This window comes from Paramisgurnus dabryanus, chromosome 16, assembly GCF_030506205.2.
Source record: "Paramisgurnus dabryanus chromosome 16, PD_genome_1.1, whole genome shotgun sequence".
NCBI lineage: Eukaryota > Metazoa > Chordata > Actinopteri > Cypriniformes > Cobitidae > Paramisgurnus > Paramisgurnus dabryanus.
Window position 1 is genome coordinate 19,320,158 of NC_133352.1, and position 14,003 is coordinate 19,334,160.

The window sequence follows — 14,003 nt, forward strand, 5'->3', positions numbered from 1 at the left end:
GACTCACTGAAGGGTCATATATCAGTGTGGGCTCTCGGTTACAACAGAAAAGGTGCCGAACATGAAACATAAGGGGACACGCCCAGAAATGCACACCCCACATGCAGTACAGGTGAGACGTCACACAGCTGTTCTTTTTTAAAGGCTGGAAGTCTATGAAAGGTTCTGCTTTGTCTGCAGTAATACACAGATACCGGCAGCCCCTATATCGCACCCACTGATAATGTAAAAGAGTGTTGTGCCAAACAGAGTGTTCAGACATGTGCATCTGTCTACGTTGATGGGCAGACGGTCGTGACGGGACATATAACAGGTGACAGGTTTATGCATGACCGCACGTCTGCCTGCTGACGGACAGCGTGCTTGGAATATTGTAAGCATGTGATCATTCACAGATGTTTGCTGTAAAGTTTACATGTAAAAAGCATGTATGAAATATAGAGCGTGAACACACCTGATTGATGTGTTTGAGTTTGTCTATGATCTGGCTGATGACGGGCTCAGGAGGTTTTTGTCTGGATTCCGAGCCGTGCCCGTGAGGATGGACTCTTTTCAGACCTGGACCAGAAAACCTGTAAAACATAAGACACACGCACAGACTTTGAGGTGGGTAGGTGTATTATTTATAGGCACATACTTTAAAGTCTTGGCTACAAAAGAAGCAGAACATTTATAACATATACTGCTCAGAAGAAGATTTTAACATCTGGGGATGTTACAATGGGATAATACCATTAAATAGCCTACCACAGGCTGGTTATACAGCATTTGCTAACACCTTATTTTTATAGCTAAATAAAATAAAGTGTAACCCTAAATGTGACCCTGCACTGGTTTAAAACTGTTCCTGTAGCTGTGGTGGCACCCTTATGTACCTTTACAGGTATACATTACATAATAATGTTGTAACTTTTGGGGTACATTACTGTACCTTAAGGATTTGTGTGTTCCTTTAAAGGTACAGTTAAAGGCGGGGTGCATGATCTCTGAAAGCCAATGTTGACATTTGAAATCACCTAAACAAACACACCCCTACCCCAATAAAATCTGGACCTTCTTTTGATAGACCGGCCCCACACATACGCAACCAAGGCAACGATGTCGGTTAGTAGACATGCCCCTTACTGCTGATTGGCTACAAGTGTTTTTTTGTACTCGGCGACTCCCTTTTCCAAAGTGTTTCTCAAAAATCGTGCACCCCGTCTTTAACTGTTTTGTACCCCTAAAATACAACCCTAAAAGTGGTACAAAATTGTTCCTTAAAACACACAATAGGTCCTTAAGGTATAAAATGATACCCCAAAAGGTACAGCATTTTTATGTGCTGTATATCCATAAAGGTACAAAAAGGTACCTTTAGTGCTACCACCCCAGCGACAGAAAAATACAGACAATTTTGTACCTTTTTTCTGACAGTGTGTCTGTGAAGTCCTGTGAAGAATCTTATAGTAAAAGTCTAATAATCTAATGATAACATTAGGAGCAAGTTTGATTACAATTATTGATTTTTATTTTATTGAGCTTACTCTGTCAATATTGATTATATCAAGGTTATATTGTGATATAGTCTGGATTTTTACAGACTAGATCACATTTACTAAATTCATAGTAATTTAAATATACTAAAAATATTGAGAAACTAAATGTAAACAGTTAAATAAGCATTTTTACTATTGGATCTGCCCTGATTTACCAATATATAAAAAAAAAACATTTAAAAGGTAAAATAAATATCTCATTTCAATCACTGATTATTACATACAACTTATTATTTAGCTGTATCCCAGACCTAGAGGTATTTGACCAAAAACATGTAATGTAGTCCAAGACGTCTACAGTTGGCCTCTACTGCCACCTGGAGGCAAAAATATAAATGAAAATCTTATCTGAGTAAAAAGTAATTAACTCATAAATTCTGTTTTTCATCAGGCCACATGCACATGATTGCCACATGAGGACAGAAATTTATGAGGTACTTTCCATCTGACAAAAATCTGTGCTTTTGAATAAATTATCCCATGCGGCTTCTGTTGTTCGGTTTTTCCCAAAGCTAAAATGAATAACTCGCAACAAACAGAAGCATAAATATAAATGGTGTCTGGTAGTTAGTCATAATGTTTAAGCTGCTTTTTTAGTTTGTTTTTTATACTCAGATTCTGTTTTGGCTCTCAACACACATACTAAACCCAACCGTAAAACACAAGACACAACTGGGTCAAACATGTGCTTGCATCTGAATGTTACTGAGCAACTGGAGCATATGTTGGGCATCATCAACTGCTTTAAACGTGTGCGTGTGTGTCTGCACCCAAGCGTTCCTCTTTTCCCCCAGGGTCTTTTGGACTCGTGTTCCAGTTAATTACTCCCTATTAAAACCTAATTAGTGTTGATGCACACGAGCACTGGGGTGAGAGAGGGACACTGAGTGACACATCGGAGAATGTTATGATTCCACCTATCACCCGCTGAAGTCCAGTCTAACAGAGAGCACGAGCAGTACCCCATCACATGATAAAGGCCGTTCTGGACAAATGAGCCGGAGATATGACCTCATCCTCCATATTAAGAGATGACATAACCCTTAACAGTTTTCTCAACTCTCTCACAGTGCCTTATTTTATATGCACTGCTTCTTCATTAGGCCAAATTACATTTCCATACTTATTTATCCTTCTTATTACTCTGGATGGCAGCCCACCTCCCGCTCTTAATTATCACATTAATAATACAGACAAGAGCACCATTAGTGGGAGAAGATCAGAAGACATCGGCAGCGTTTAATAGGGGACGAGATTACATCGAGCTTCAAGCATGATGTACCATCTTTGTAAAACTGACCTGGGTCAAGCACCCTCAGGTCATCGCGGGTGTCTGAAAAGTTATTTTTACTGATGGTATGGACGGTGGGGTGAATTAAGACACAAAATTAATTTAGTTTCATTGCATGAGTGCAATAGGTTAGGGGATGTGAAAACAACAGTGCAAAAGTTACACATGTAAAAAATTATATAAGCATAAAACCGTAAAAAATTAAGTTAAACAATTTCAACTTGTTTACTAAGTTACGTGAACTTATCACAAGTCAAAACTTTAAAAAGTAGGTTAAATAGACTAGAGAGGACGGGACAGTACAGAAAGGAGAAAGGGGTATGGGATCCGCAAATGACTACAAGCTGGGAATCGAAATTGGGTCGCCGCAAGTGCGAAAGCACCACACGTCGGAGCGCTGCCCACTACACCATCGGCTCTATACTGTATTTATATATATATATATATAATATTATCAATATGTATTATATAAGCAGTGTTGGGTAAGTTACTCAAAAAAAGTAATTAATTACTAGTTACTAATTACATCTTCAATCATGTAATTAGATTACTGTACAAATTACTCTCTTCAAAAAGTATTTTATTACTTATTACTTTCTAAATCCTATTTAGTAAATGATACAAAGATAGGCTTAAAATAAATCACATAAAAGTACATAAATTATTCTGGTCACACTTTTCTCACTATATTAACTAACTATTAGCTACTTTTGCCTCACTATGCTCCTAATAACTGCTTATTTATACTTAGTAAAGTAGTTGCTAAGTTTAAGTATTGGTAGGAATTGGGTAGAATTAAGAAACTGGAATAAGGTTTTGCAGAATCGGGCATTAATATGTGCTTTTTAAGTACTAATAAACAGCCAATATCTCAGTAATATTAATGCTAATAACCAACTAGTTAATAGTGAGATTTGGAAACGGCAATAACGTTTTAGTTCAATTACATATGAACTAATTGTAATTACATTACAGGAAAAAAAAGAGTAATCCCTTACTTACTAAGTAATTCAATTACAGTAACTAATTACTTAGTAACTAGTTACATCCAACACTGTATGTAAGATACTTGGCATTAAACATATCCTAAAGAAGCTCTCTGAATGTATGGCCATACAAGGGATTATAATTCAAATGTATGAGTTATTTAATTGCGTAGTAAAGGCATACAAATAAAAAAGTCAAATGTTTTGAAATGCCCCTGTGCTCTATATGCATTTCATAAAATGTATATTCTATAATACTGTCAAATTAAATGCAATGGATGCATATGAAATGATATGTTATACTTGCATTAAACTCCAGCCAAATATCAAAATAAATTTACTCACCCTTAAGCAATCTGAAATTTCATATGTCAATCATCTTTCAAATGAGCACATTTTGAGCTATTTTAGTAAATATTTTAACTTTTCCCAGCTTTATAATGGTAGAAAACAAGAAACAACTTCTTACTTTAAGCACTAAAAAACTGCATTCATCCTTTACAGAGGTAATCCACACGGCTCCAATAGGTTAATAAAGGTCTTCTGCAGGTAATCGGTGCTATTTTGTAAAAAAAAATCCATATTTCAAACTTTAACTGTAATAAAGTAACCGGCGCATAAAGTAGACGCTATCTGACTAAGCTCGCGCTATTTAATTTGCACTTCCAGTGTACGATACCTCCAAGTTTTCCTAGACGATACTCAACGTGGCGCTGCGCTGAGCTGCGCATCAGGTGTGCGACCCCCTTAAGCGTTGTGAGCATTGGTTGCCATACTTGCGCAGTGACACTCGTGAATTGTCCAAGATGCCGTCAATATTGGAGGCTAGTTTACAATATGGATATTTTTTCTTAAAAAAAAAAAAAACGCACTGATTACCCGCAAAAGCTATTTATTAACCCCTTGGAGCCATGTGAATTACTTCTGTGAAAACTTGATGCACTTTTTTGGGCTTCAAAGACAAAAGTTGTTCCTTGATCACTGTTTTCTCCCATTATAAGCTTGGGAAAAAAAGGACATTTACTAAAATACTCCAAATGTGTTTGTCTGAAAGATGATGGATATATGTATCTCAGATGGCTTGAGGGCGAGTACATCATTGGGTAATTTTGATACTGTATTTGGCTGGACTATTGCTTTAGCATGAATTTATCTTTCAGAATAGAGCTGGACAAAGCAAAGGGATTTAATCTAGATTGTGTAAGTATTACACAAGTAACTCTATTTTATTGGCATTAAGACATCATTATTAAAGCTCCTAAAAACTAAAACAATCCAGCACAGGCATGATCATACAGCGGGAACACATGCAACCCAGCTGCTACTACAGGAAATGACATCAACACCCTGTGGCTGTACAGTCTGGACCAGACTCTCGTACTGGAGCCCATGAGTACAGTAAACCTGCTCAGACTCATGGTCCTGCTGAGAAGCCCTCAGAGATCAGCACGCTCTACTGCCCAAACCTACTGAGACCCTGAGAAATATTCATGAGATACAAGAGCTAGCAGGAGGACAGCTGAAGAAGATGGATGTTATTGAAGATGAGAAAGACTTCGGAAACACATACAATACTATTTCCTCAAATCTTTCTTGAGAATTTATAAAATTTTTAGGTTGGAGAATGGAGAATAGGTTGCTACGTCCTTTATAAAAGAATCAGCAATACTGTCCATGTACTGAAAAGTAAACCCAACCCTTGGGTTATAAATAAACCTTTGCTTGGTTGAAGTTTCCCCACCACACCCCCTTTAACGTTGTAATTTAACGTAGGCTATGTAGGGTTGTTTCAACTCAAAATGCTATAGCAAAATGCTACCCAGCATGTTTTTGAGTGTACAGGATGATATTAGGGATGCTTAAACTGAAGGTAAAAATCAGCATCGGTTTAGGTGACACACAAAAATATTAACACCCCAGCTATCTTCAGGACAATCTGTCTATACATCACACATGCAATGCTACAACCAAACATTGCAGCCCATTGCAGCTTTTCCAATATAAACTATTTTACATTATTTTCTGCATACCTTCTCTTTGATCTTTTATGTGAAGGAATGAACAGAATGTTGTAGTAGCTTTATTTGTTTACTTTAGTTTATGATTTGACATTTTTTAACTTACTATTTAATTAATCAGGGCCACTAAATTGTGAAATTTTTGGCATAATCATGATGGCTGCCTTCCCAGCACATCACCCTATCTTCAATGCGCTGCAAAAAATGACTCTGAACACATTCCAGAATTAATTATGATGTTTCACTAGCGGTCAATGCATGACATTGAGATTTAACAGACATTTGGCACAACAAACTTGTTTTCTCACTAATCTTTGTCTAGTTTTTTGGGGGTCTTAATTAACTCCTGAGGGCCCGAGAGCTCCCTGGCACAGCTGTCTGTCCCTTAAGGCCAACTGTTTGCTATGCTGTTTTGACCAGGCAAATTCACACCATTCACTTCTCAGCTGCACTTACTAGAAACAGCTGCACATAATGAATAATGCTTACACATATGCCCACATACAAGACAGTGATGAGAAAGTCTGATTCACTTAAACAGAACAAGACATTATGTGAGGAAACAAATAATTGAACCTGATCACAAGCATACACAAATTACTAACATATGAACGAGACAGAAGGGACATAGTGTGCCAAAATATTGCTGCTTTATACTTAGGTTCCAAAGGGCATGTGGAGAACCAGGCACAGGAAGTCATTGGCCGAACACTTGGCAATCACCCAATGCCATATTACCCCTCATGACAATTCACACAAAAAAAGGTACAAGATGGTACAAAAGCTGTCACTGGGGCGGTATCTTTAAAAAAATACAATTTTGTACCTAAAAGGTGAATTCTGGTACCGCAAAGGTTTTTTAAAAGGTAACTGCTTTTGTACCATTTTTCTGAGAGTGCACCCTGCTGTCTGTCAACTAAAACTATAGTCAGCCAAACTCATTAGATACACCCGTCCGCTTCACCAGCAGCCTCTTATGCTGTCTCCGTTTTATTCAAAAAGCTTTTTAGACATCAAGATTTGTGACAAGCTCGGGTGCAGTATGTATCTTTAGGGCCATTTTAAGATTGGAGCAATATTGGAAACCATTTAAGAGGCTCAATCTATTGTAATATACGCTACTTTCACCCACTTAGTAAAAACTGACAGTTAATAAATAATAATAATAATAATAGAGCGTACTGCGAGTCAAGAGTCCTGAATGCTGATTGGTTAATACATAATAAGCAATACACTGTGACATGAAGCAGAGTGCCTAAAACTGCTAACCAATGGAGTCTCGTGACTGCTCATCCGAGGGGCGCAAATTAAAAATAAGTGTTCGGAGTGTCATGTGTGTTGCTTGTGTTTTCAAAATATGTGTTTGTTGCGTAATGTGAACCATGTCCATCACGTGTTTTGTCAAAATAAGTACCTGCTGCATACGCATTTAAACCGTTTATGATAAAAGAGACGCTCACGTTGACACAATACGCGCAAGACACTCCCTAAACTCTGATTACGCATGAGATTATGTGAGTATCTGGCAAACGCGAGCGTCTCTTTTATTATTAACCCTTTTGACGACAAGATCTCTCGACCCGCGGACACACATATTTTGAAATTACGAACCACACACATGACAGCTATGTTGTGACGAACTTCGCATCGAGCGCCATCGAAAAAAGAAGTCATCGGCCGCAACTGCTGCTAACAGTGCCATACTAACGGATATACATAGCTTTTCGTTAATGCATTTATAAAAGCGCAGCATTACAACACTACAATAAAATGAATCAATGTTCAATAAAGGGTTCAGTTTATTAATAAATAATAAAATTAACCGGAAAAAGCAACGTGTCATAATAATATAAGAGATGGATTAGTTTATATCTGAGTAATTTTTTTTCTCACAGTCTCTGTGAATTATTGTTCACTAGAGAACCACTACAAATCTACTACATATCGAATAGATCATTAATTATTAATAAAATTCATTCATTTAAAAAATAAAAGATTTTATAAATGTAATAAATTCTCTTTAAGAAATGTTTAATGTATTTGCAATAATCCTTACCAAATCCGTTTTAATATTTAAAAATGTAATTGTACGAAAAACCCTTTCATTTGAGCTTGTGATGACTTAAGGCTTATGGACCCCACCTCAGGGACATGTAAAGATGCTTGGCTAGCACTTCACCTGCCTTTCAGCAAGGACTACTGGGTGAATGTTATGCCACCTATTTAATATTAATAAAGCAAGCCCACTTTTCAGATGGTTCCTATGCCCCTGAGTATTAGATGATATAGAGTTGTGCAATTATCATTGCGGCCACAAACGAACCACTCACTTGTCTGTCATCTCTTGTCCGTTCCAGCAGAGGGAGCTGTTGAGTGCTGTCGTCTCCTTACTGCACAAAGCTTCCCCGAGCCCACTGTAGAACTGACTGAAGCTCCTCAGACCTGAGATAAACTCCCTGCAAGAGGCAGAGATATTGAGAAACGTTAACAAAAAATTTAAATTAATCCAGTTGAAGTGAAAAAGGCAATAATAAAGTGCACAAATAGGGGGGATAAAAATATCCATGGAAAACACATACTGGGATAAATTGAGGTGCATGTGAAGAGAATTAGAAGTAAAAGTGGGTTGAGGAATAATAAAGAAGGGTCGAGGGCAATGCGTAACATGATTTACTCCATCACATCTCATTTCTTGTCAGTCTAGTAGTTAATTCAAGATGTTTTGACTGCTAATTGACATTAAGCTAGAGAAGAAACAGCCCACTGTGTTGGCTCGGCCTGCCTCATCTGTTCATCTGAGCGAATGAGAGTGAATCTGTACAGGACGGAGCGGGCAGAAGGCAGCTCAATGTCACTATCGCTGCAGGAGACAAAGCCTGTGTTAATGAGACTCTCTCTGTCACCATTACTCTGAACACACACACACACACACACACACACTGCAAACAACACAAATACACAGTCCATTTTACAACCCACATAAACATCTCCACCCAAAATGACTCAGTCACCCACCTACGCATACAGCCAGAAGGGCCATGCCCACTCAAACTGATACATGATCCCTTAAAATTATTAAACGTGGATATTTAATGCAAATTCTCCCCAAAACAATCATTTTTATATCCAATTATCGCGAGTAAAAGTTATTTTCTAAAAACACATCTTAATGGATTGATCATAATAATAATATTAATATAAAATTAAAAAGTGGTGCAACTGGTGACCCCGTTTAAAAGCATTTTAAAGTAAATAAACAGGTGCATGATGCCTCTGCATGCAGCATCACTCTTTATGAGATATATGGGCTGTTAAAGTTGGTTGCAAGACTCCTTAAAGGTCTTTGAAGCTCTATACAGATGAAAAGCATAAATGAAAAGTGTTTATAGAGACACAGGAAAGCAGAGATGGAGTGTTTGAGAGGCGATGAAGTGAAGAGTCTATTACAGCATCTCAGAGTATATTATTGCATCCACAAAAACCAGCAGATGATATAGCCGTACAAAGGAGATGCAGGAGAAATGCATTGTGGGTGGATGCAATTCTTATTCCACACATCTATTATTTACTCATTCGATTTTCATCAGATTGACTTGCTGTCAATTCTATAGCAGCAGTGCTTTGCGATCTTCTTTTAGCCGAGTGTTTAGAGATCTTGAGGACCGTCGAGAGATTGGATTCAAGCGGAAATGTGTATGTAGGTATATATTCAGCAGCTAAATGCCATTCTTTTTTTAAGCTTAAAGGGATAGTTCACCCATAAATGGTAAACTATTTTCTCACTCTTATGTTGTTACAAACCGGTATAAATTTCTTTGTTCTGATAAACACAAAAGAACAATGTTTTAATTAATGTTTGTAACCAAACCGATCCTGAGCCCCATTTACTTCCATAGTAGGAAAAAAGAATACCATGAAAGTGAATGGGAACTACTGTAACTAATGGTTTGGTTACTTACAAACAATATCAACAAACAAAAATTTTTACATTTTGGGGTGAACTATCTATTTAAAGGCGGGGTGCATGATCTCTAAAGGCAAATGTAGATATTTGAAATCACCTAACCAAACACACCCCTTCCCCAATAGAATCTGGACTTTCTTTTGATAGACCCACCCCACACATTCGCAACCCAGGCAAAGATGTCAGTTAGTAGAAATGACCCTTACTGCTGATTGGCCACAAGTGTGTTTTGATACTCAGCTCGACTCCCTTTTTCAAAGCGTTTCTCAAAAATCTTGCACCCCGCCTTTAAGGTAAATAGTACAGTCAGCCAAACTTCATGTTTTATTGCTGCTGGATAATAAAGCCAGACATAATAGTCTGTGATGCTTATTGTGAGAACAGCCATATTAACTTTCTGTTGATTTATACACACTGACTGTAAAATTTAATACATGCAAAGGATCATAATTATAGCAATTAAATAAATGTGAGAAAATTGTGTGATTAATGAATAACTTTTATAGTAAGAGTTCAGACAATAATAAATAACACTTTACCATTAGGTTGTATTTGTTTACATTTGCAGAGGCATTAGCAAACATGCATTTATTAATGTTACGTAGGTGCCTCATTTTTTTTAAAACTGCGTAGAAACCATCCTACATTTGATCTTACGATACGTACGTGTTATTCATAAACCGAACGTACGCGCAGAAAATGAATGAATGTTCTGGGATCCCTCGCGTAAAGAGAACCTAGTAACATTACCGCAAACTTCACTGAATGCATTCTGTGTGAAACAATGCCGTAAGGGGCGTAGTGAGGAGGGGCGTGTCGTAGTGAGGAGGGGAGTGTCGTAGTGAGGAGAGGCGTGTCATAGTGAGGAGGGGCGTGTCATAGTTTAAATGCAGATCAACATTAAAGATGAGAACTGTCGGGAAACTGGACTTAAACAGAGATCCGAGAGTTTGTCGAGAGAGAAATCACGGATAATTAGCAAACTTCAGACGCTGGGGAAAAAATACGTCATGTGTCTTTACGGGATATTTACGGTATGTGTGTGAATGCAGGCACAGATTGCGGAAAAACATTGGGAGTGTGAATGAACTAAAAATCAAATGATCCCGGACAAATCTCAGAAGCATTTTCACCAGCAGTGTACATTTAATGCTGGCGATTTTGCTGTGTAGTTAATGCAAACACAATTACTTATGTTGTTTTACTTGTGTTAACTAATGTTAACTGTTACAATTATTTGTTTAAAAAATATATTAGTAAATGCTGAAATGAACAAACTAAGATGTTGTTAATTCATTATTAGCTAATGCATTAACTAATGCGTTAATGAACAACACTGAAATTTCTTTCATCATTTATTAACTTAAAGCACAAAAAACTTACCAGCTGACATCTTACATAGTCTATTAAGTATTGAATTTTTCATATGCAAAGAGCACTTTTCTGATGGTTTCTCTTAATGAGTGTGTTAGTTGAGGCGTGTCTCCAAACAGCCAAAATATATGGCAGTGTAAATGCAAATGGATTAAATAGCATAAATAGCAAAGCAAAGTGATCGATCAATACGGAAAGTCATTTGAAGCAAAAGGATGACTTTGAGTAGTGAGAATTCATGGTGCATTAACTTAATACACTGTCATATTTAAACTAAATAGCACACTCTTATACTCTTAAATCTCTCCCTCTTATGTAAAACAACCGTAGATCACTCTAAGTGATTTCTGGGAACTGGTTGTGAATAACTGAAAATATTTGGAGTCCAAAATTCTGATTTCTTTAGCCTATACACCTATAGTGCAATTACTTATATATAGAAGTAATACTCCAATTTTCTTAATTGTGAATTATAAATGCAGGTGTTTTGTCACTCTCTCTCTCTCTCTCTCTCTCTCTCTCTCTCTCTCTCTCTCTCTCTCTCTCTCTCTCTCTCTCTCTCTCTCTCTCTCACACACACACACACACACACACACACACACACACACACACGCAGGTTTCCTAATCACTGGATTATCATAAACTGTGGGCTTGAAATAAGAGAGAAATAAGAGATCACATTCTTATATACACTCACCTAAAGGATTATTAGGAACACCATACTAATACTGTGTTTGACCCCCTTTTGCCTTCAGAACTGCCTTAAGTCTACGTGACATGGACCAACATTTCTAAAGAATGCTTTCAGCACCTTGTTGAATCAATATTGATACGATAGTGTAAGGGTCCAAATATGACCCCATCCATCCGTTTGGCCCAACGGCGGAATCCAAACGAGGATTATAGCGCGTTCTGTCTTTTCCGGCGCTTGCAGATGACGTTTTGGCATTATGCAATTTTGTATTATTATCTGACTCCAAGATAATGTTAATATAAATCGGATTGAGAATTACTTTTAACAGTTACAGAATTTGGGTGGATGTTTGGTCATTCTTGTTTAGCCCTACTTGTTATTGCATCCGTTCATTCGGCTACTCATGTCGCTTTGGACTCACGCACCGGCCGTTTATTAATATTTAATAATCATGCGGGCCCACGATCACAACCGAATCAGGCTTGGTCGCTGCTAGAGGTTAGACCATATGTTCAGAAGGCCGCCCTTTACGCGTGCTCATCTCTGAACATACTTTATTTAGTCCCCATAGAGGTGCAACTTAATTATTACAATATTTATTTCTAACCAGAGGCTCACGACCACTATCATAAAACAAACTGACCGTCTTCTCCAATGATAGCTTTGTATAATCGTGTCATAATTTAATATGCAACTTAGATAGATTAATATTGAAATAACCAGAGGCTGAGGCTCATCTGATTTAGAGTGGTCAGACAACATTTACTTGTTACTCTAAACAGGAAATTAGCCTCCACGCATCTAATTTAACTTAAACTAACGCCAAGTGCTAGTCGGATCTCCAAAATCCTCCGCTGATGTACTACTATGCCATCTAGTCTGGGATTTTGGTCCGTAATTCTAGCCTGATTTTCAGACATTGCGGTAACAAGGATACATCGTAATTTACTAATCATGTCAATAACTTTCGTAGCAACACAGAATAATCCAAACACAATTTATTAACCAGGTAGGTAAAACATAATTCAGAAGCCAATTTACATTCCAATTCGAATACGAAAATCAAACGAAAACCCATTGCATACCTGGTAATGAGATGAAGATCTGGTTACAGATTCCTCAAAGTAAAATAAAAATACATGATGCTGTGCCAGGACAGCATCATGGGGGTGCATTTCTCGATATTGAAAGTCCCGCCTAAATCTTCTACACATCTCCTTAAATAGCCAGAGAACAAAGCATTGTGATATGACATGCTGATTGGTTCTTGTAAGCCCAGGGGTGTTGCCTAATATACATACAGTTGGTGATTGATCAACATGTCTAAGGTGGGAGTTGTCTCCCAACATTAGGTTAAATTTACTTATTTATTGTCACAGATTAACATTGAATCCTGTTGTCATATTTATAAACCCAGATGTACCACTTGCATTAAAAACACTTCATATAACACCAAACAAGACCAGTTTCAGATACATGTGTTTGCAGAATGTAGCATTCCATATACAGTTTGCTTTGAGAACATGAGGAGAGGGGGATGAGAACGTGTGGTAGGGTGTGTGACTCTTCTTTGAGAGAGGTTTCAGTCTCACAACTTGGGGTAGTGTTCTTGGGGGGTAGATGTGAACTCTTTGAGAGAGGTTTCAGATGATAATTCAACAGGAATTAGGAAGCAGTTCCCTGTGGATTCAGCCATTTGCTGCTGGCTTTTGAAATACCTTTTGTCAGGGTTTGGCACCACCTTACAGAAATCCGCCCTTTTGATGAAGTGGGATAAACAAAACATTCCCAATGAGATCAATATACAATAAGGTGTTAGCTCTTGGTGGTGTCCAGTCTCTGTAGTGTTTATAGTGTTCCAGTCAAGCTCAATCAGGCCTGTGTGCTTTGTTTGGTCATTCATTTGCGAAACCACCTGCTCTTAGACGTTCTGATCCTTTGAAGAAAGTTGTCACCTCTGTAAGGTGATGTCCTCGGATTCAGACATCATTAGGTGAATAAAGTTCATTTCATTAACAATACATCACTGTGTAAAACACCTGCACATCTTAAATGACCATTCATTGATTGAGCACTGATCAATATCAATAGGCTTGGTAACACTATAACATGATAGTTAGGGCAAACCATAAATAAAA

At 37.6% G+C, this 14,003-nt stretch overlaps 1 protein-coding gene across 1 annotated transcript in view; it reads right to left on the reverse strand.

Annotated features, from left to right (window-relative positions):
• Nucleotides 1-14,003, reverse strand: part of gpc3 (glypican 3) — a 152,240-nt gene that overhangs the window by 46,192 nt on the left and 92,045 nt on the right. The window contains exons 5-6 of the mRNA XM_065271835.2: nucleotides 8,164-8,289; nucleotides 455-572 (exon numbers count right to left, since the gene is read on the reverse strand). Coding sequence (XP_065127907.2) covers nucleotides 455-572; nucleotides 8,164-8,289 — 244 coding nt within the window. The remainder of the gene's footprint in view (nucleotides 1-454; nucleotides 573-8,163; nucleotides 8,290-14,003) is intronic.